The 22,516-nt window shown below is 40.0% G+C and overlaps 2 protein-coding genes across 2 annotated transcripts; both read right to left on the bottom strand.

The window, feature by feature from the left end:
* Positions 1-4,480: 4,480 nt before the first annotated feature.
* Positions 4,481-12,454, bottom strand: LOC122767601 (rac GTPase-activating protein 1-like). The gene is made up of 17 exons (XM_044022977.1): positions 12,291-12,454; positions 11,831-11,938; positions 10,376-10,578; positions 10,054-10,208; positions 9,524-9,593; positions 9,364-9,417; positions 9,139-9,216; positions 8,842-8,959; positions 8,573-8,718; positions 8,318-8,482; positions 8,109-8,204; positions 7,732-7,930; positions 7,483-7,588; positions 7,207-7,339; positions 6,589-6,697; positions 6,316-6,424; positions 4,481-5,843 (listed from the first exon to the last, which is right to left on the bottom strand). Exons 2-17 carry the CDS (start codon positions 11,913-11,915, stop codon positions 5,768-5,770), a joined length of 1,902 nt encoding a protein of 633 aa, XP_043878912.1. The 5' UTR covers positions 11,916-11,938; positions 12,291-12,454; the 3' UTR covers positions 4,481-5,767.
* A 4,669-nt stretch (positions 12,455-17,123) lies between these two features.
* Positions 17,124-21,037, bottom strand: LOC122768634 (major intrinsically disordered Notch2-binding receptor 1-like). The gene is made up of 3 exons (XM_044024761.1): positions 19,052-21,037; positions 18,509-18,730; positions 17,124-17,742 (listed from the first exon to the last, which is right to left on the bottom strand). Exons 1-3 carry the CDS (start codon positions 21,035-21,037, stop codon positions 17,548-17,550), a joined length of 2,403 nt encoding a protein of 800 aa, XP_043880696.1. The 3' UTR covers positions 17,124-17,547.
* Positions 21,038-22,516: the final 1,479 nt, after the last annotated feature.

Genomic DNA, 22,516 nt, shown 5'->3' with positions numbered 1-22,516 from the left:
TTATGTGGTGGCTCTTACTTGATTTTTATTTAATTTTCCCCCCTCAGAGGGCGAGTCACGTGAGACTCATGAAGACATCATTGTCATATATGTGTCATGTGCCTTCCACTTGCATCCAGTTGACGGAGGCCGAGATAATGGAGTCCCTGTTTAAGCTCCAGGCTGTATCATACCATTAGCCAGAAAACCTGTTACCCATTTAGTTTATGCTCATAACGAGACATTGAACTTATGCTGTAAAGTAGGCGTGAACTCGGGGGCCCACACCTCGCTTCATAAATCTCCTCAGCTAATAATAAATTCATATTTAATGACCGTGGCCATCGTCTGGAAAGGAGGAGCATTCTTTCATTATTGCCTCTTCCCCCCGCTGCTTGGTCGAGATAATTGATTTTTCTGTGGTAACAAGGTATCGACCACGCGCGGCAGCCAGCGAAGACGGTGGTTCGATTCAAAGGAGAGAGAGAGAGGGAGGAAGGGAGGGAGGGGAGGGAGGCGGGGGTGCCATGTAAGAAAAGGCAGAGAGAATAAAAGTGTTAGAAGCCAAGAAGCCAGTTAAATAACTCACAGGTGGATGTAAGATTGGACAATGACTTTTTTTTTTTAGGGTTACACAGCGAGACCGTAGTTTGGTATTTCAGCATGGTGTGTTTAATTTGCCAAATAAAAAGCATATTGATCACAGAGTCTGTCACACAATTCACTGGTAAACAGTGAGAAAAACAAATCTGGAGGATCACTTTTCAAGCACATGCTTTGCCTGCTAAGGAGGCGACACGTTTGGTCCTGGTTGTCATGTTTATTCATTTGCAGCATTACACTTGTGTTCCCTAAACCTCGCTAACTGCTGCGTTTCCCCCCAAGCCCATTTATATGTGATTTGAAATGCAATGCACATTTTGATGATTTCTTCCCAGTCTTGTATAAAGTACCTTAAAGGGATACTTGATTATCTTACCAGAAAATGACTTTGGTAGAAGTTGAAGTCACTTTTTTATAACGTTACTTATGTAAAAGTGCTTACGTTTTAGAAGTAAAAGTATTAAAAAAAAGTGAGGAGTAAAGATTGAGCCATGGTGGCTCAGTGGTAGGGCGAGATGTCTTTTTTACTGGAAGGTTGTGGGTTCAATTCCTGGCTCTACTAGTCTTTATGTGTCCTTGAGCAAGACACTTAACCCAATGTTGCAGCGTGTGAATTGTTATGAAAGATGTGTAAATAGTGAAAACTATAAGACTAGAAAAGCTCTATATAAATACAGGCCATTACCAACTCTTCTTCTTCTGACTTTATTTGGTAGTAATGAGTTACAAAGATAGGAAATGTAGTGGAGTAACAGTAAAAGTAAAGTAAAAGTGGCTACAAATATATAATAACAAAGTAAAGTACAGATACGTATATTTTGTACTTAAGCACAGTAACGTATTAAGTATTTGTACTTTGTTACATTATAGCACTGTTTCTTCCTTGGTACATAACATCCCTGGAAAAATGAATAAAAATCCGTCTATAACATTTTACAGCATACGTAACCTGCCACCTAATATCACGTTGTTTTGCTCTTTCAGCTTCTCCCTCTTTAGGGGGCGCCACAGCAGACGATCTGCTTATGTGTGCGTACCTTGCTCAGCTATGAGCTGCCCCTGTTTTTGATATTTATGGATATTGCATCGTGATCATGTTTTTCATTGTGTGCTATATATTGTTCTATATCCAGAAACACTTTTATTTTGAAATGGTGTGAAATATTTTCAGAAATCACCATGGAATATTGCGATACTATTTTAATCTGATAATGCACACCCTTAACGACAGTCAAACTTTTTTTATTCCTCTTGACCAGCCCCCTTCCTGACCACAGTAGATGCTCAGTGGCCCCCCTGGTCATTTGAGTTTGAGGCCCCTGGTTTAACTCCTGTATGTTTTTGGACAGTGGGAGGAAATTGGAGAACCCGAAAGAAAAGAAACACACACACACACATGCAAGAACATGCAAACTCCGCACAGAAAGGCCCTTCTTGCTGTGAGGCAACAGTGCTAGCCACTACGTCATCATGTGGCCCCAACTATTTCTTTTTTTTTTTAGATTTACAGAGAATGGTCTGAAAAAGAGAGACTATCCAGTGAGTGTCAGCTCTCTGGGTGAAAATACCTTGTTTGATGCCAGAGGTTGGAGGAAAGTGGCCAGACTGGTTTGAGTCTGATTGAAAAGGAACAGTAATTTAAATAACCACCAGTTACATCAAAGGTATGCATCTATCTCTGAACCTTGAAGCAGATGGACCACAGCAGCAGGAATCCACACAGCGCCACACCTACCACTTTTTTAGGCATCCTCTGCACCTATTTTCTTAATGCATTTACTAGGGCTAGAAACAATCAACTATTTGATAATTGAGTATTTAGTTGGTGTTGTGGTTAGACCCAGGTTTTGGAGTTTGCATGTTCTCCCTGTGTGTGCATGGGGTTTCTCTAGGTTCTCTGGTTTCCTCTCACAGTCCAAAGACATTCAGATTTGGGGATTAGGCAAAGTGGACTGAATTGACCATAGGAGTGAGTGTGAGAGAGGATGGTTGTTTGTCTCTGTGTGTCCCTGTGATGGACTGGCAAGCTGTTCAGGGTGTGACCCTGCTATCACCCTATGTCAGATTGGCACAGCGACCCTCATGTGGAGGATAAAGTGGTAGAAGATGGATGGATGGACTATTTGGTGTTAGAGGTTATTTCAATAATTAAAACAAGCTTTCTGATTGTTCAGCTTCTTAAATGTGATTATTTTCTAGTGTCTTTGCTCCATTTGAAAAAGACAATCATTAAAACTGAAAGAATTTGGTCTGTGGACAAAACACAACATCATTTTGAGGTTTGGGAACCACCAATCAACATTTTTGAACATTTTATGACATATTATGGACCAACCAAATAATTGATACATTAATCGTTATTATTTGCAGCTCTAATATTTACCTCTTTTAAAAAAAACAAAACAGGATTCATTTGAGATAGAAATCTCTTGTGAGCTCTGGCCATGACAGCTTGCTGATACACAACACATGTACAATATAGAAAACGAACATACAGAGGGAGAACAAAACTCATGATTGTAATAACTGCGATTTAAAACATTTCCATGGAGGTTTAATTCTATGTATATTTAAGTGTATTGTATTGTGCATATTTTATGGGTCAAAGTCGTCGAATAAGACGTGAAAATCATTTGTCTCGTAGTTAACATGGTTTCCTACTTTAACAAACATATTGATCAGGATCAGGAACATGATCAGATGGGTGGATTTGACTGGCAGTTATTGAGTTGACATCTGTGAGGCGCTGACATTATTGGCTCTGACCTCAAACTGGCAGCACTGCAGACGCACACAACGTGCCGACGTATGGATCATATTTCCAATCCGTCAATACCGGCGATAACTAAACCTTCTGAAACTGAATAATGTATTGATTGTGCTCTGCTTCCAGAGATTGCAATTGTACTGTTGTTTCCTTTGGTATCAGCGGCTGACGTCCACTGTATAAATAGAGGAATTAAATAGTGCTGTTGTTGTTGTTGTGTGTTTATTAGCTTGCATTGTAATTTATTTAAGAGCTCTTAATTGGAATAGTTACTCATTTGGCCCTCACTGGTCCCACAGCAGAGTGGAGCAGTATCACTACACACTGGGGCATGCTGGAATATGGAGCTACAGAGACACACTGTACACAGCCAGCTGTTTGATGTCTGCAGCCTCTGAGCATATGCCGCATCGTACAGCATAAACACACAATCCCCCCCGATGAGAGGACAGATCGACACACAGGAGACCTTATTTCAGGCTAATGAACTATTAATGTTGATTTGAAATTCAAACATTTTCAGAGACTCTCCTCTGCAAGTTGGCGAGACAGAGAGGAAGCAGGAATAAACTAATTTGGATGAACTCTGCACACTATATTTTCATTTCTCTCCCCCCAAACAGCTGTGTTTGCATCTCAGAGGACTTAATGTGTTGCAGAGGCTCAGTGTTGAATGAGGCCATATAAAATGTGTGTCAGTGGGTTCAGCCAGAGCTTCGCTATCGCGACAGTACGTGTTCGTGAAATAACAATGAGAAGAATAAATGATCCCTGCATTAATTCATAATAATTTTGGACCTCATCGCCTGCTCACTCTGCCCAGTAGATTATGGAAATAGCTGTAATGACTGTTTGAACAATGAGCCAAATTACATTATCATTCAATGCTCTGTCAGCTTTGGAATTACAGGCGTCATGCGTTTGCTCCTCCACTCGGGATCTTTAACAGTGGTCAACATCTACAATAGACCTTTAAAATGAAGATGAATTAATATTTCCAGCTACGTAAAGACTTGGCCTGTGTATTGGCAGGATTCTGACAATAAGATACATATCACAAAAATCACACATCCACGTGTCCTTGCACCACATTTCAAGCTCATGCATGAACAACACCCACAAAGACAAAGCTATGTTCTGAGGTTAAATTTCTTTTATCTCAACTGTGGACTTTTGTGATCTCATATAAACCGAGACAGAATATAATATTCTGGCCACAAAATCTTTAAAGTCAGTTTCACGACATGTCATTAAAGAAACAGGATCATATATAGTTGTATAAATGTATAAAATACAAATAATACAAAGAGCAGTGTTAAAAGGACTACAAATTCTTTTTTTTGGCACTGCCGCACAAAATCAGCGAGATTTGGCTTTAGTTAAATACCGTGAGAAGGTATGAACATCTCCCCCTCAGATAAAATCTGTACCAGTTTGGTCATCACGATAAAATCTGGAGTTTGTAAAAGTGACACAAGACATATTCTTCACTTCTTAGGAATAAATAGCAAAACTACAGTGGATACAAACTCTAAACAGTGACATGTAAATCAGTTTTAACAATAATTAAAGTCCTGTTTTGACCACATAGATGTGTGAGCCTTTGAAGGTTAGATCAAATTAAAGTATCCCTCATGATCTGCTAAAGACTAAAACAATAAAAAAGCAGAATCTTAGTCATGTGCATAATAGACAGTATATCATTGGTTGATGTTTGCATATTAAAAGTGGTGCAACAGCAGCCTCTAGTGGCAAATATTCCCAGGTAGAAAAATACTTAAGATTGTTAACAAACAAAACACACAGTGCAAAAAAAGCAACAACATTCCCATCAGCATCAGTGTTAACTTTGCAGCATTGTTAAAGTAGACAAGTCATGATTGTTATGCAACACCACACAATCAACACACTCACATATAAAAGAAAATGTCACATCAGAAAAAACAATAAGGGGAAAAAAGACACTGGCCAATAATAGAACTGACTTTTTGTGTATCACACTCATCGGTGTTGCTGCAGTTACAACCACAGGTTCAAAGATGGATACACACCAATGGCCACATAGCTAAAGAACTTCAATGCCAAGTGATAGTATGGATTCTTCAGTTGGTTCAGCATGCTTGGTTAAACCCCTCACAAACACAGATTTGAGCAGTTTTGGTCAAAACTGCATCATTAGTACTCAAGATATAGAAAAAAGCATCGTAAAAAAAATAGGAAAATAGGACTAGTTATAAATGTCTTTTTGTTAAAACACGTGATTAACAAATTACAATAATAAAAAAACTTGCATGCTAGAAAAAAAATTGCACAGTAGTTTTCCCACATGATTATGTGAATAGAAATTCGTTTTTTGCAATAAGTAACCCAAAAGTAAAATATAGGTTCATCTTTTCTTTTTTTTTCTTTAATCCTTCATTACACCAGTTGTGGAGAAGAGAAAAAGGTCCCCTGACGGTTGGAAGCAGCTGTTGCTTTGCCCTTGCTCCCAAATCTAAAGAGGGTGTTGGAAGGGAGAGGCAGATAGAAATATTTGAATCTTTATGTATCATATACAAAGGACAATAGAAAACACTAATGGCACAATTAGAGGTGACGAAGCAGAAACGTATTTTGCAAACTCTGAAGAATCCTAAACAATGAGGAAAGAGGAAATGACAGAGTGTGGAGGGAGTTTTAAAAACACTATGGAATAAAAAGTGCACCGCAGTCGCCCGACGGACATGGGATGAGTTTGTCGCACTACTGTCTCACCATTAATTATTACAAGCAGGATATTTAAGATGTACAGTATTTAAGCCCCACACAGGTGTTTTCACTTGTATTTTGATTAAATTAGATTCTCAGGATAGTGTGGGCGTGTACAGTCAGTACTTGACTGACATCCCTGATTTAAAAAAAAAAACGGTTAACTGGTTGACATTATTGTGGCTAAAGCTAAACTGCGAGAATGTGAGTGAACTTACATGGTGGTGCTGGAGAGGGTCTGCATCATGCGCTTGGACAGTGAGCTGGAGGAAGGTGTTTTTGACATCATCTGGCGCTCTGGAGTGGTCACGGGTCCCAGGATGCTCACTAAAGATCAATTATGTTCATTATAATCAAGTGGCACCATATATATACAGACAGTTAGTGGTTTAAATCTCGTTTCTATCCCGTCTTCCAAGAACCAAAACAAATGTCTTAATCCCATGCTTGTAAAGTTCATGTCTACTTCAATGTAGCCTTCATTATTTTACCTTTGTGTTCTGGAGTTTCAAACTGGTGATCATTTTCCATGGCAGCGATATCTGGAGAGGCGAACTGACTCCAATAGTGTGCTGAAATACTGAGCAGGCGCTCGATCACCTTAAGAGACAGAATCAACATAGAGCTTATGATAATGAATTGATGAAAAGTCTAGCTGAAACAATTAATCAATGAATCGATTATTAATCAATTACTAAATGAACAACTATTTTTTATAATCGATTTGATTATCGGTTTGAGCTTCTTATAAAAGTATTTTCTCCATTTCTTTGCTCTGGATAACAAAAAAATCATTAAAAGTGAATCATTTTTTGTTTCTGAACATAAGACATTTGAGAACATCATTTCCAGGATTTTTTTAAGGTTTTCTAATATTTTATGGAGCAAACGATTAATCGAGAAAATAATCGACAGATTAATCGATGAAAATAATCATTAGTTGCAGCTCTAGAAAAGTCCACTACTAAATTACCAGCTAACATTTTCTGGATCAAACAACTGACAGGTAAATGGATCAAGTTAATAATGGTTAGTTGCAGCCACAATCTTTGATGAAAAAAATATTATATATATAACAAAGACATTGTTCTGGAACCGATTCACTTTACCCTTGGTTGTCTGCTTGTGTCATGCAGGATGGTCATGGGGTCTGGGTCAGAAACAGCATGACCCACGAGGGTTGGGCCAAAGACTCTGGCCAGGTTGTTCACATCCATTTTGGTAGCCACACTATGTGACACTCTGGGGAAAGAAAGAATGGGAAATTAAATTTCACGCAGTCCTTTCAACGGCGCAGTGTGACCTGCAGAGCAGAAATGTAAGAGCTTCCGTTTGGCATGGAAACAGGCTTAAATAAAAGCTTTCTGAAATGTTATGAAAATTACTTCTGCAGGTGAATCATCAGGCAGGCCAGAGTGTCTCGGTTGGGTTGAGGCAACTCACTAATGGCCTGGTACATCATGGCCAGACTGTTGCCGTCATCCTGGATTTCTACCAAGACATAAACACCAGTTATTGTCCGTAAATCACAGTTTCCTCTATCAAAGTCATTTATTTGTTAAGTAATGAAGACAGAAAAAGGTGCTGGGAGAGAGAAAGTTGAAGATAAGATTCTGCAAGTGTCTGCAACTCACCAGCTGCTTCCATGAAAGCTTTGTTAAGGTGGAAGGTGAGCAGCGGCTCTGGGAGGTTTCTCAGGAAGTCTTTGAGGACACCTGTGACCACGTTGATGTCTTCGACTTTGTTAAGCTGAGGTAGAACCTTTCCTCTAATCAGCTTCTCCTTCAGCTCCTTTACCATGCGCTCCTGGCCAGAGATTCTGTACAGGCCAACCTGCAGCAAAGGAAAGACAAAGCCAACTCACTGTCTGGCTACCTATGATACTGTATTACTGCTGAACAAGACAAGCAATTAGAGAAGGGATTACCTGTTCTAGTGTACCAAGGAAAAGGTTCAGAACATTGATTTGAAGGTGAATAATAAACAACAACTTTGATTTAGTCTGTCTCACCTCATTTAGGCCTCTGTGCTCAATCTCCTTAATGCAGCAGATAACCAAAGCTGGGATCTTTGGGGAGGTGGCTGGAGCAAAATCAGCCAAGGTGGCCTTTACACACAACACACACAACACACACAACACACACACACGTTTGTATGTAGGTAACATGTATGTAAAAGAAAACGTATGAAGAAGAGTAAAGTTAAGTGAGATAGATGTACCTCCGTGTTTGTGATGGGAGTGCTGGGAACTGTTGGATTACAGGGCAAGGGGCAACGCTCGCGACATTCTGGATGGGCCACGACCCTGCAATCCTGACAGCGAAGGAAAACCTTGCCAAACTTTGTTCTTCTGCCACATGGCACACAGAATTCAGACCGGATCACCTTGGGATAGAGAGGAGCAAAGTGTGTTTAGTCAATGTCGACTTACACGTCAGTATGAATCACTTAACCTTCACAGTAGTGAGGTCTTACTGTTTTGGGAACGAAATGGTGTTTCTTTCCTCCTTTAGCTTTGGGAGTTTGAAATTGGTGAGGGAAATCTGAAACTGATGTGCTGGGAGCCTCACTGGCAGTCTCTGATTGGTCAGTAGTGGTTGTATCAGCCCAGCTTGGAGCAACTGTAGACATAATCACTCATTAGTAAATCAAAGGAAAAAAGGTCCAACTGACAAACTAATATAGTCACAATTTTGTGAATTTGTCGTTATAAGATTTTTTTTTTAAATCTTTAATATTCTCACCACTTTTCTTTCTGCTGCTTGTCCAGTAAGGCACAGTTTCAATGGTAGAGACCGCCTGAACAGCAACACCGTTTACAGGCACAGTGATAGTAGTTTTGGCCACAACAGACTCATTTATCTGAATTATTTTAAAAAACAAAAAAAGAAGAAAGAAAGATATTTAATATAATACTCTTTTCAGTAGATGTGCATATTTTACTTGGTTTAATAAATAAAAGGACATGGTAGCAATTCAGTTTCTCTTGTTTCTGTTATGTTAATGCTTTTAGTGCATTTAGCAGTAGAGGTCAGCATTACCCTATCTGATATGCGTCCAGTAGAGCGAGTTTTCTTCACAGCCTGTGGGGGACCGTCACAGAGTTTTCTGGAGGAACGCTGTAAATTTAAATCCAAAAACATGTTCTCATAGAATAACAGCAAGATAAATACAGGTGAACACAAAATAATGACTAAGCCGGAAAAAAAAACACATTGGTGAAGATTACATTGTTATTAATGCAAGCAACTTCAGACATTACTCACCCGTTTCTGCCGTTTCCTCAGTCTCACAGTCTTCATTACAGATGAATCCCAGTCCTACAGGAGAGGTTCAATAAGAATATTTACCAGATCACGCATTATTGGAGTCTGTTTCCTAAAATCAGCTCTTTAGCAATATTCAGGTAAATGCTTAAGATTTTACCAGCGAGTCATCTGTTTGGTCATAGCTAATGTCTGACAGCAAAGATGCAGATTCATCGATTGTTGTTAACCTGTAAAATTAAAAAGAGAATACATTTTTGCGTTTCAATTAGGAATAGTACCACAATAACTGGCCCCAACGGTTCCATTTTCCTTTCGCTTGGGGTGCCATTGGAGTAAAATGGTACGGTGCAGTTACCCCGGCTCCAACCACAACAGTCAGCTGATTGGGCAACAGAAAAACATAATTCCCTTGCAATCGTGACAAATCAAGCAGGGAAAAAAAAATCTGCAGGATGTTCTCCATTGTTGTCTGTTGTGTTGTGCATGTCATCGCACCAGTCCGCCATCGGGCACAGCCCACACCCCACCCACCTAGTAACGGTACTGCTCTCAGTCGAAAAGCAAACCTGACCCAGGACTTGGCTGTTCCAAACTGTACCTGTAGTACCAAACCAAACTGTACCATGATGGAAACACAACCTATGATAACTGGAAGCTCATACACAGCAACAGATATGAGGCTCTGACCTTCGGCTTGAATTGAGGTTGACTTTAGCAGCCTGCGCTGCCTGGGAGTGGGCACTGAGGAAGGCCAGGGCAGAACGCTGCTCCTCGCTCAAGTTGATACTGTTAGCGTTGTTGTCCGATATCAGCAGGTCCTTAATCAGCTGTAGCTGGCGTTCCTTTTACACCCACCAACCAGCAAATGGAACAGCAGAGCAGATAAACACAAATTTACCCATGAGTTCATGTTTCAATAAGTGTAATGCGGATTTATACAATGAGAGTTTTACCAAAAATGACTTATTAATGCACCTAAATGTGAGGCTGTGTAACCCATTTTACATACCAGCTTCTCATAGACCATCTCAGCCTTTTGACGCCGGCGAATCTCAACGTCCACCTGGTTGCGGGCGTGCTTCAGTTTGACGTCCAGGGCTCCTCGCTCAGTCTCTGCTTTAGTCAGCATCTCTTTACAAGAAACCAGCTCATCGCTTGCCCGCATCCACTTCTTGCGACACTCCTCAAAGTTTATCGCCATCTGAAGGAACTCTGAAAAAAACGCAATGTTACTGCTGCTGGGCATATTAACCCCCGCTCCTTATGTGGATTTGGTCCCAATAACCCCTTAATTCAGAGGGAATTATGCAAATTATCTCAGCACAGAGCAAAACACAAGCCACTTTCAGGCCTGGTTTTAACATCTGTCCCGAGTGATCTATTTACAAGTGGACAGTAAGCCTGCTTACATCTGGCATTAAATTGTGCTCTGTCTGCTCTGCATCTCCTGTGACCAAAATGTGATCGGAATAGAAGTTCACATGTTTTCAACAAGTCTGACTTTGTGGTTTTATATGATCGAATTTGAGAACACATTCAGGATGCAATGGGTGTGTTCAGATCTGTACTAAGTGCTGTCCAGTGTCCACTCATGATTGTATCACTTGGCATGGATGTTAATACCAGGTCTGAACCGGGTCAAAGAAAAGAGTGCTCTGCTGTTAAGAGAGCAAATCAATTATAGTGCTTTCCTGTTGGTTAAAATGGAAATGAGCTGCATTATCTGGACTATTGACATGGAAATTTTTATTGAACAAAGGCCTCATCAGACTTTACAGCACTGTTCCTGCATTCATCCTCTGTGGTTAATAATTCACTGTGGCCCTTAAAACATTTTTAGATTAAAACTGAATGAAAAACACACAGAGAAGATCCATGCTCAAGTTTAGTTTACACTTAGTTTACATTGTTTGCACTGAATTTGATAAATGCTGCAAAGTGCACTAAAACTTTTCTTTCAAGAGTTAGTTTTTGAATTATTGTTTTCTGTATTTAATATATAGCTGATTTTTTTTAAATGTATTTAAATGCACTGCAGTGCAGTCACAAAGTGCAGATTGGAGAGACAGAGCATAAGTGTTGTTCAATCAATATTTGTCGAAGTTAAGCAACTTTTGCATTCGTTTTTCTTTAATTAAACTTTTGTTTGATCAGACAGAGACAGCCAAACACACGGGCCAAATAAAATCTGCATCATTTGGCTGTCAGATGCTCTGATTTCTTCAGACTGGCATAAGCTATAATACAACCCTGATAGTGCATTCCTGATGTAAAGATGTTTACAGTTAATATCTTTATATTTTCATACAGTTTTCATTGGTACCTTGTGCGAATGCAAATCATATCAATAGAGATTTCCCCAAATCGCTAAGCCCTAGTTTCACCCATTGAAAAGCCCCATTGTTTCAGTGGCAGGCTTCAAACGCGGTGGCAAATACCAAAACAACGTGTGGAAACAACTTACGTGGTTCAATGCCCTCATTCAGACAGTCCGCCTGAGCTCTGAGACTCTGGAACTGGTTGTACGGGTTCACAACAGACGACTCCATGGTGTCCTCGTCCGTAACTAGAGCTAAAGTTGTGTTAAAGAGGAGAACATGAGGATAATATCGGTGTTATGCATGTGTTATATCGCCGTTAGCTCTGACTGAGCACGACAGCTACATTAGATTATCATTTACAGGCTTTTCGGGTCACATAAGTGAAAGTAATACGTTTTTAACCGTCGCGCATGACGCTGCTACTACTTTGTTTTAACCAACATGTACAGATGTGTTGACTAAATCAGTGTTTCGCCCGTTGTAACGTGTCTACGCCCGTAATGAAGCTACAAGCAGGCTAACATTAGCATCCCCGTGCAAGTGTTGACATGACTAAGCTTCCCATTGTTACCGTTGGTAAATAAGAAACTGGTAAACACTCACCTGTGCAATAATTCCCCAGTGAAAACCACAGCTTACGCGTAATGTTACACCATTCGGTGTTAACGCAGAGGTTGGTCGGTTTACTTTCTGCCCTTTCTCAGCAGCAGTAGCACCAGTAACAGCAGCAGAGCCACACCTGCCTGATAAAGTTTTCACATTCTTCTTCAAAGTTCAAAACCAGCGCCGGTTTTCTTCCTCGCTGTGTGTGTTTTGGCAGAAGCACGGGTGCTCTATCGCCCCCTACACATTCTGATATGCAACTGCAGCGAGATTATCAATACCATGTAGATTAGAAATTGTATATATATTTTTTCTGTTTGTGTATAGTATGTATATATAAATTGTAATATATTTATTATTATATAATTGTTACTGTCTTTCAGTTTTTTCACATTGTTACTGCCTTCATGTTGAGGCAACGACTGAATTTCCCCATTGTGGGATTAATAAAGTCTTATTTTATCTTATCTTAGATCAGGCATGTCCAAAGTCTGGGCCTAACCCTTACCCGCAGCTTCAGTTTTATCATGTATTATTTATGGCCAGAAATGGACTGGGATAGAAAATCAGCCTTGGTCACATGTCATCCCCAAAAGATCAGCTGCTAAAGAGTTGCACTGTGACATGATGTACACTGGCTCTCTTGGTGCTTGTAATTTGAATTATTGTTGGAAAGGATAATCTAAATATGATCTAAATATACAAATTAGCAAAAATGAATGTGTAAATGAAGTCCAGTTTTTAGTTATTTTAATATTGACATAATATTTATTTAAATAAATAGATGTTGTGAATGTCACAACCATCTTCATGTATATTTAATTTACTGAAATGTTTCATAATTTAGGCTTTAATTTTAGTTTATTAATTACGACAGACATGCCTCATATGGGTGAAGCCCACTTGGTGTGTATCATATGTGTATTATTGAAGCTACAGTATATAACACTGAATTGGATCCAATTGTTGCAGACATACAGAGTTGTTGAAATAAAGTTTAATTTTACATATGATTTAAACAGAAATGTATGCAAAATGTTTGTCAGTTGAAACAATCTTTTGTGCATATATTTTTTTAATGAAACTAAATATTAATAATATGTTAATGACATTATTAATCTCTGTCTCACTCTATTATCTAATTCATTATTAGTTAATGAATTGCTACCTAACCATTTAATGACTCTGGAGGTTGTCCAAGCATTACATTATGGATGACTTCCATAACACATTCATACATCATAATCATGACCGTAATGATCATCTGGTATATTTATTTCTCTGCATAAAGACATGATCTTAGACAGTAATCTGTCTGAGTTCTGGGTCAGAATCAGTGGAGGTTTTTGTCTGCGCTTCATCTGCTAAACCTGATTCATGATGATTTATGTACCCTATGTTTTTGCACAGTAATAAATAAGCAATTTTGGTCGAAGTGCATCAGCCTAAATAACTGCTGCTCCTGCTGCTCAGCCACTGACTGGTGAAAAGAACCAGGACCACATCACACCTGTGTTGTTCTCCCTCCACTACTTTCCTGTTGATTTTATGATTGATCTCAACATTTTTTTCTTGATTTATACAGCTTTTAGTGGACTGGCACCATGTTACCTGTCATAGCAGCTCTTGCTCGAAACCCAGGGCAGTCAAGCCTTCTTAGTGGCTGCCTCCAAGTTATGGAAATGCTTACCCTTTCAGAATAAATCTACCCCCATTATAGAACATTTAAAATTACTTTAAAGACTTATCTCTTCTTTCTGTCCTTCCCTTTGAAATTACAATAGTTTATCCAGACAGATCTTACTTGATTTGCAGCTTTGCTATATTATACTATTTAAATATTTTTCTATTTGTGTTTTATGTTCTTGTTGTACCTTTTTACCTTGTAAAGCACTTTGGTCAACCCCCTGCTGTGGAAATAAAGTTAACTTTACTTAAGTGTGAATGAAAATACTCTCTATAGCGGTGGTTCAGTTTTATACCAATAACCACCTGAGAAAATAGCTCTTAGTAACACCATTATCACCAATGTTAAAATTCAAAGTCAGCTACAGACTCACATGAGGCAGATTTATTCCCAATAAGATCATTTGCTCTTTCATCATGCTCCTCTTCCTCACATATACTTCACACACTGGTATAGTGAAATTAGATTAAGATGGAGCAAGAGATAATTTGACTCTAATTATTATTATTTTTTTGTTATTTGTTTCATTTTCTACGCACTCTGGTCAACTTCCCTCAACTCTGCTCTGCTCACATCTATATTCAGTAGAACACTATTTCTGATTTTCCTCAAAGTACCACCAGAAGAAGCTTGTGTACTCTTGCACTCAGTACTCAGAACTGTGGCTCTGCAGTAGTGCATTTTACATGATCAGTGTAAACATCAATGAGATCTCCTGAAACAGAAGGTAGCTGTGTCCTGTCGTTTTAATTGCAATTCAATTTACATTTATGAGCTGAGACAACATTTTACTTATTTAATGATAATCTCAATGACAGACTGTAACTGATTTGTGTCCAAAATTTCAATGCATCGTCTGTCTGATGTGTGTGTGTGTGTGCGCACGTGTGTGTTCTGAATACCCCTGGTCTTTTCGAGTTGATCTGAGATAATAGGATCTGTCAGTCAATATGAGCTCTCTGTCTTCATCAATTATTCATCTCCATATATATGTACATTTCCTCCAGTCACAGATAATTTAACTGCCATAACTCAGTTTTTTTTTACACCAGTTGCAGTTTGCTCCTTTTCAAACTGTGAGCCATCACTGCGATCTCCACGTATAACAAACCAAGCTCTTTACCAAGAGAAAAGCACAAAACAAAATGTGTAAGATCCTTTTCTTTTCTTTTTTTTAAAGTACATGTTTTATGCAAATCAGATCTGACACTTTAAATGGTATGTTACCATTTTCTCAAGTTTATTTAGACAGGCAGCATGAGTCAACACACATCCTCACAATCTTACAAAGCTTTGTGCACCAGTAAATTGGGTACTGTGTATATACCGGCACCTTTTATTTAATTCACGTGCTGCTTTTGTTTACCTGAAGAATGAGTTCACAGATTTTCAGTTGTCTGTTTAAAAGGTGCATGGATGTTGCAATAACAGGGTCCACATTTCAGTAATGAAAAAAAAAAAGTATCAAGAGGCTTTCATGCACTGAAGTTTCAGAGGAAGCACCTGCAGATTGTGCTGAGTACGGGGTTAGTCAGTCAGTGGCACCACTGGAAGGTTAATGGATCCACAAACAGCCTCATGGGGAACACTTGGCAGATATACATCTACTTAGGAAGATGCAGTGAAGCAGAACACGCTCTCTATACATCCTGTGCATGTTTTGTACAGAAAGCAAAGTTAAGTTTAAGGGTCTCACAAAACAATACAGGCTCAATCTGACATTCAGTGCACTTTGGTGTATACATTGAGAAAAGAAAAAGCTTATTATTTGTTGAGTCCAAACTTAATCATCCACACCGATCAATGTGGAGGAAGACGGCACACGACATGATACAAATTATAATGCAGTCCGACACAGCAGAAGCCCTGTAATTAACATTAGTTGAATTTAATTGGTCATTTTGAGGCAGTGGTTAGTGATATTTGACCTCGCGCTTTACATTACAGCTGTACCTTAGAGATCAATATACCACAGTATCAGCAGAAACGGAGCCTAAGTGTTACATCGGTTATGTGCTGTGGCATATTACTGTGCTGGATTCTATCATGTTTCACAGATGTAAATAGTGTAGTTCGTCTCTATGTATGAATTTTATAGACTGGCACCAAACTGCAGTGTGAATAAAATGTTTTTTTTTTCTGCGTTAAAAGGATGTTTTGTTTTTTTAGAAAATGGAATGTCTCAACCACTGGCAAAAACTGCTTTCACCACCTGTGAAAGGAGGTTAGATGAATCTGTTGGTGCTAAGTGAGTCTGCATGTACATGAAAAAAAAAGCTCTGGCTAAGAGAGTATATAGTGAAAACATAATGTGCATAGGTGCACTCCAAACATTCCATCAATTGAATTACAAGTGGAATCTCCTACTTAGAGAGGGTTTCCTGTAAAGGGCTCCCTCTGTCCTCCAGGGCTAAAACATCATCATCATCGTCAACAACAACAACAGCATTTTAATATTCCATTTCTTGAAACCTGACACTTGGTAAACATGCTGCTCCACAACACAAACACATTCTCGAGGGTGGATTAAACAGCTCATGTTTTTTTTCTCTGCTTGAAAAATGGGGGGGAAATCTATAAAAATATTGTTTCATTATTGATTGAAGCTTGAGTACTACTGTATGTGTTGTTACTTAGGGGAAGCACACGGCCATTCAAACAAAAAGAAAATGAAAATAAAAAGTCGACAGAATCCATTACTGTTTTATAAACTGTACATGTAAAACTCTTATGTACTGATAAAACTATTATTTTACAGTGGAGGAATTTAAGCCCTGTAGTGGAACAGCAAAAAAGAGTCAGGCAGTGCTCATGGCTGAAGCTTCACAATGCTACAGTAACAGTGTTGCTTTGATAAGAAAAAAAAAAGAGCACATGAAATAAGGAAGGGCCACACGGTTGGTGTGTTGGAACAAGGGTCTTTCTGCTTGGAGTTTGCATGTTCTCCCCGTGTGTGGGTTCTCCGGTTTCCTCCCACAGTCCAAAAACATGTCATTTGGGGATTAGGTAAATTGGACACTCTAAATTGACCATAGGTGTGAGAGTGAGGGTGAATGGTTGTTTGTCTATATGTGTCCCCAGGGTGTGACCCCCGCCTGTCGCCCTATGTCAGCTGAGATTGACACAGCACCCCCCTGCAACGATCATGTGAAGGATAAAGCAGTAGAAAATGGATGGATGGATGGATGAAATCAGAAAAGAACATGAAATTGAGAGTTTTCATTGGCTCAGTATTAATCTCTCAGAGTTGTTATGGAATTATTTTAAATGATCTCTAAGGACTTCCTTTTTTTGTACAGTGACCTGAACATAAATTGTTAAATATTTGACTGTAAATAGTGTAAAAAAAAAACAGATTACTCTGACTTACTCTTTGTTATAACTACTGTTCTTGTTTTTGTTATCATGGATAGTGATGCAGCATGCAGAGAAAAGTCACACTCTCGTTCATCTCGGTGAGAGTGATGTGCAAGTTCCAGGATACAGAGCATAGCTGCTGAACATAAATGTTAAATCAAATAAAATAAGATACCAAAAAAAAACGAAGATGTGGATCATCTGTGATTGTCTTCACGAGCGAACGGTGCAAATAGCAATGACAACGATGAGAATGATACCCACTGCAGTGGCAATAAGTGCAATTAGCTTGCAGGCCTTGGCCCGGCGCTGGTCAGCCTCTTTACGCCTGAGGAGAGCATCGTAGCCTGGAGTGTAGATGTCGTCCATCCAGAACTCCATGTTGTTAGGGTTCAGAGACTCCTGGCCCTGAGTTAGGAAATACAGTACATGGGAAACTTTTACAAGGGTGCCCACTTTTTAAAAATGACAAAATATTGCAACACAAATGGAAATATAATTTGTGACGGGAGAAAATTTGAGCACAAATTTTCTGTCTAATAGGTAAACCAGACATTTCCAGGAGATATCTATGTATGATAACAGAATTACCTTCACTTCATGTACGTATCAGTGAAAACACATAAATGAGACTAAATGAATGCAATTATGGCAGAAAACAAATCCCAGTTTGCACCACAGCTAACTTTAGCTGCAGTCTCTGTTTTTTTTTATTGACACAATCATCAATTTCTTATAGCTGACAGGTGAATTGAGGGTTTCTTTGGCAGAGGTGGAAAATGAAGGCAAACCTCATGAGGCTCAGATACATCAAGACTGAATAAAAATTTAACCCAGTCTCTGGGAGTTTCTTAGAAAGTGTGCACACATCCAAATTAAATAAACACCAAAAAACTTTATTACTAACCAGGTGATATTTAACTTTTTTTGAGAGGGCTATTTTATCATAATGACTGATCCAACCCTTTCAAATAATGTAAACTCCTCCACACTATAATCTTGGGTAGTAAGGTGTATTTTACAAGCCCCACTTTCCTGCAGCAAGCATGAATGATAAGCCAGTTCTTCCTAAAAAAAACTTACTATGAACACAGGGATGTAGTCTGTTTAGTCATTATTAAACAGAACTGTAGTTAAATATTAAATTGCAGCCCTTTAAAAGTCAACAACCTACCTGTATGTCCAGAGGGGAGATCCGTGCCTCTCTGTCATCCACAGTCCAGATGGGCCTTCCCCTCCCCTCAGCCAGTCTAGTGTCCATGATCTTCCCAGAGCTCAGTCCACCTGTCAGACTGCTGTCTTTGTGGCGGAACAGGGATGAGTTAAAAACTTGTTCCACCAGACTGGAGGACTTTTTCTGGGAGAGTAGGTTAGTTGTGCTGCTTGACTGATCTGCCTGGAGGGAAATTAGGCCAAATGCACAACTATTTTAAAATGTTGCAGTTATATGAGGCAACGTTTGCAGTATTAATTCCAACTTCACTAAACATGCATCGTCATTTGAAAAGCTGTTTCTTTTCAGCCTAGCCATACTGTAAATGTTTAAACCCACATACCACAAAGCATCCTGAATAGATCATCAACAAAGTACAATCACATGTATCGACACATTAACCACAGACCTGGCTATAGGCCATGCAAACACAATTTTGTTTTTACAGCTTCAACACACACATGGTGCACATATTATATTATATATTATGTAAAGTTACCCTACCTGTTCCGCTTTTCCATGAGAGCCTTTTCCATCTTTATTTTTAGAGAATGACACTGTCCAGTCTCTTGCAGAGTTAGAAACATTCAGTTGTTTGGAATCAGAGACACCTTTCTCTTCAGGCTGTGTTTTGGAGGCACGGCGAGATGATGCATCTTTCTTCCCTTCTTTTCCGCCTTTAGATTCCGCTTGACCTTTGCTGTTCTCTGTTTGCTCTCCGGGAGTGTTCCATCTGCTCCACTCCAGACTACTAGAGCTGGTCCCGGGAAACAGATGCCCAGACACTGACAGAGGTTGTGGCTCTGATGACTCAGATGGAGTTACAGGGTGGCTCATAAAGGAGGAAACGCCACTGAGCGGCTCCAGCCATCGCCCGCTGCTGCTTTGTTCAGCGGCACTCACAGGCTGCTGGATCTTTTCATCCAGTCTCTGCAGAGCAGATAGCACCTGGGAAATCTCAGCCTTTACATCATTTAGTGATTCCAGTTGTCTTTCTATCTGGCTCATACGGAGCAACAGCTTACAGACACTGGCCTTTAACCCATCGTCACTGCTTTCCAAAGAATGAAAAAGCCTTTGGAGTTGACCCAGACGGCCACGTCTGGCCTCTGGGGTGTCCTGGTTGATAGTCCCTGTTCCTTCACTGGGGTGCAGGACTCCCGTAGAACCACACATGCTTATGTCATCTAAGAAACGAAAAATGGCACTGATGTCATCCTCACCAAACTCAGGGTCATCCAAAGAGGTCATGAAGGAGAGGCGATCAGCGTGGACCAGGCTACGGAGACGTCGGGGGTCTGGTGGGTCTGTCTGGGTTCCCTGAGCCTTTACATCTCCTCCACTTGGCAAACCACTATCTGCACTCTCACCTCCAGTGGACCCCAAAGCAGGTGTTGATCGTCTTGGAAGTTGTCCCCTTTGTGATTCCATCCCAACACTGCCAATGCCTATCCGGTCTTCTAGACTGTGACTCTTGTTGCTCCAGATTGGTTTCTGTGTCTTTGGAGGCTGGAGGTGTCGAGGGGACCAATCTGGAACTGACCCAGGTCCAAAATAAGTTGAGTCTTGCAGGTCATCAAGACTTTCGTGTTTTGTCCGCTTCTCTGGTATCTGGTGCACTGCGGTTGGTGAAGGGTAAGGATTTGGGATCATTCCAAAGCTGTGATTGTCAAAGCTTGTCTGTAGCCTATTGGGACTTGGAGACTCACTGTTCACAGTTACCTGTGGAATCAGAGGTGGCTGGTTATGGAAGTCCTTCCTAAAGATGCTTCTCTTCTGGTCAACAGCTGATGCCTCTTCAGCTTCAAATACCTCCGCGTGTGTAGAATCTCCACTAGACTCACTGTCCGTCTCCAATGGCAGGTAGATGTTCTTCATGACCTCGTTGGGAATTTGACTACTTGAGTACAAGAGTGTTGTGTGAGGCAAGTCGAAAGACACAGCCCTTGCCCTGATTGGAGGGGAGGACACAAGGGAGATGGGATCAGGAGGAAGACTTCCTCGCTTGCGGGCTGAGTAATTAGATTTTGGAATCAGCAAGTGCTGGTCAATAAGCCTACCTCCAGAATCTGAGTGGGCACGTGCTCTTTCTCGACCAGAAATGTTCAGCTGGTGGATTCCAGGAAGACTTGAGCTTGAGGAATGGTCGACTGGGAGGACTGTCTGAGCTCTCATTTGCTGATTGTCATCGGGAGCCCCACCCGTCATTTGGATCAGATTGAAGATTGTCACAATATCAGCAGCGACGCCTATGGGTGAGAGTCCCTGGCCTCTGGCAGAAACCCGGTCTCTGAAGAGAGTGGCTGGGAAACAGGGGTCCCGACTGGCAGCAGCAAACAGCAAACTCCTGAGCTCAACTAGATGCTCTAGGTCAAACCGGGTGCTGACCATACGACAAAGGTCCTGGAACGTCAGCCACTGGCGCATGTTAGCCAGTTCCTCCAGGATTCCCAGAAGAACCCCGGGGTATTCCTGCTGCAGGTTTGCCATGGCTGTGCACCTGAGGGATGAAAAGGCAGTTAGCAAGACAAATCAAATTTAGTGGTAGAGCACTTTTTAAAGACAAGTAAACTCAAAGTGCTTCATTGAACATAGAAGCAGCCTTTAATATAAGACATAAAACAAGTAAATTCACAAATATATGATTGCTTAAAACTGCATGCCATATCAAAGTGCATGTAAATATTAAACATTAGCTCAGCTTCCTTTGTATCATTCATATACAACACTGATGATATAACAATGCATATACATGAATCTGTTAATAAAACAGTAAGGTTCTATTGAGATATATTTTTATTTGTATACATTAATCATTTTTTTACGTTAGTTTTATGTTGTGTGTTTATATATTATAATCATTGCATATTGATTATATTGATATCAAATTATGCATATATATTAAAATGAACTGTTAACCATTGCTATGGTAGTTTATTTTTGTGAATTAAACATTTTAATATTATATCAAAATCAGCAAATCGGTTGACAGTGTGACAGTTTCAGTGATAGCAGGAAAATACTCTTTCAAGGGGAAGCTTGCAAAGCGACCTTATTTTTGGCCCTAAAATAACTGATCATCTGACCTGATGATGACGCTGTCACACTACGCACATCTTTGCCTCACTGGACATTTTTAATCCACATATTTCTATTAACAGATCCAGGTCAAATTCTTGAAAATACTAATGTACCTTTACAAAGTTATTGGGGCACATTTGAAAAGGATCTGAATGCAAGAAATTACATTTTAAAAGATTACAGTGATGTAGGCTCAAGGTTGCAAACATAATCCAGCATGCACACATTTTACACAAGGTGTATCTTTAGTGGAGGAGAGCTTCATTTTCACTTACCTGATTCTATTCAGAGATAATGACATCCATCACCACTGACAAATAATGTCCAGTATTATTATTCCAAATAGATCCAGGTTGGCTCATTCTGACAGTCCTTTCATGGGCTTCTGTGTTTGTAGCAGTGACTAGTCCACAGCCCACAGCCCAGGCAGGAGAAGAGAAAATTAGAAATCAGGTCATCTTCCCACAAGTCCCTGCAGTCCCTAAAGGGACCTTAGAATATATCCAAACGGTTTCCCCTCATCAAAGATCAGCGACAATGCTTGTAAAATCAACAATACACACAGATTTCTAACACATACATCAGAGGTGACTCTTGGCAGGACCCTCCACTGTGAGTGAGTGAGGCAGAGCTAGGAGCATATTTTCTCAGGGTGCCATAGCAGTAATTGGTTATGTGTGCAAGGTGAGCATACGAATAAAGGTCAGATTAAAAATTGATGTCGACTAAGTGACACTCCTAAAACTCTAAACTGACAGAACACCATAAGGCAGAGGGTGAATTGCCTGCTAGATTGCTGCTTAGACACATGAGTGTCTGCCAGACTTCAGCCCTCCCAGACTTTTCACCATTATTCTGCATTATCATCCATAAAGGCTTGTACTTAAA

The sequence above is a fragment of the Solea senegalensis genome, linkage group LG4, assembly GCF_019176455.1.
Source record: "Solea senegalensis isolate Sse05_10M linkage group LG4, IFAPA_SoseM_1, whole genome shotgun sequence".
Lineage (NCBI taxonomy): Eukaryota > Metazoa > Chordata > Actinopteri > Pleuronectiformes > Soleidae > Solea > Solea senegalensis.
The sequence above is the reverse complement of the archived record's forward strand: the minus strand, read 5'-3'. Positions and strand labels throughout refer to the sequence as shown.

Bases quoted from the DNA above. Each gene is read 5' to 3' on its own strand.
- LOC122768634 (XM_044024761.1), bottom strand. From the start codon at position 21,037: ATGGCAAACCTGCAGCAGGAATACCCCGGGGTTCTTCTGGGAATCCTG. The intron at 18,731-19,051 runs GTAGGGTAACTT...ATTTCCCTCCAG, and splicing joins CTCATGGAAAAGCGGAACAG to GCAGATCAGTCAAGCAGCAC. The intron at 17,743-18,508 runs GTAGGTTGTTGA...TTCCTAACTCAG, and splicing joins TCTCCCCTCTGGACATACAG to GGCCAGGAGTCTCTGAACCC.
- LOC122767601 (XM_044022977.1), bottom strand. From the start codon at position 11,915: ATGGAGTCGTCTGTTGTGAACCCGTACAACCAGTTCCAGAGTCTCAGA. The intron at 10,579-11,830 runs GTAAGTTGTTTC...CGTTTTTTTCAG, and splicing joins GAATGAGGGCATTGAACCAC to AGTTCCTTCAGATGGCGATA. The intron at 9,418-9,523 runs GTAAAATCTTAA...CCTCTCCTGTAG, and splicing joins ACCAAACAGATGACTCGCTG to GACTGGGATTCATCTGTAAT.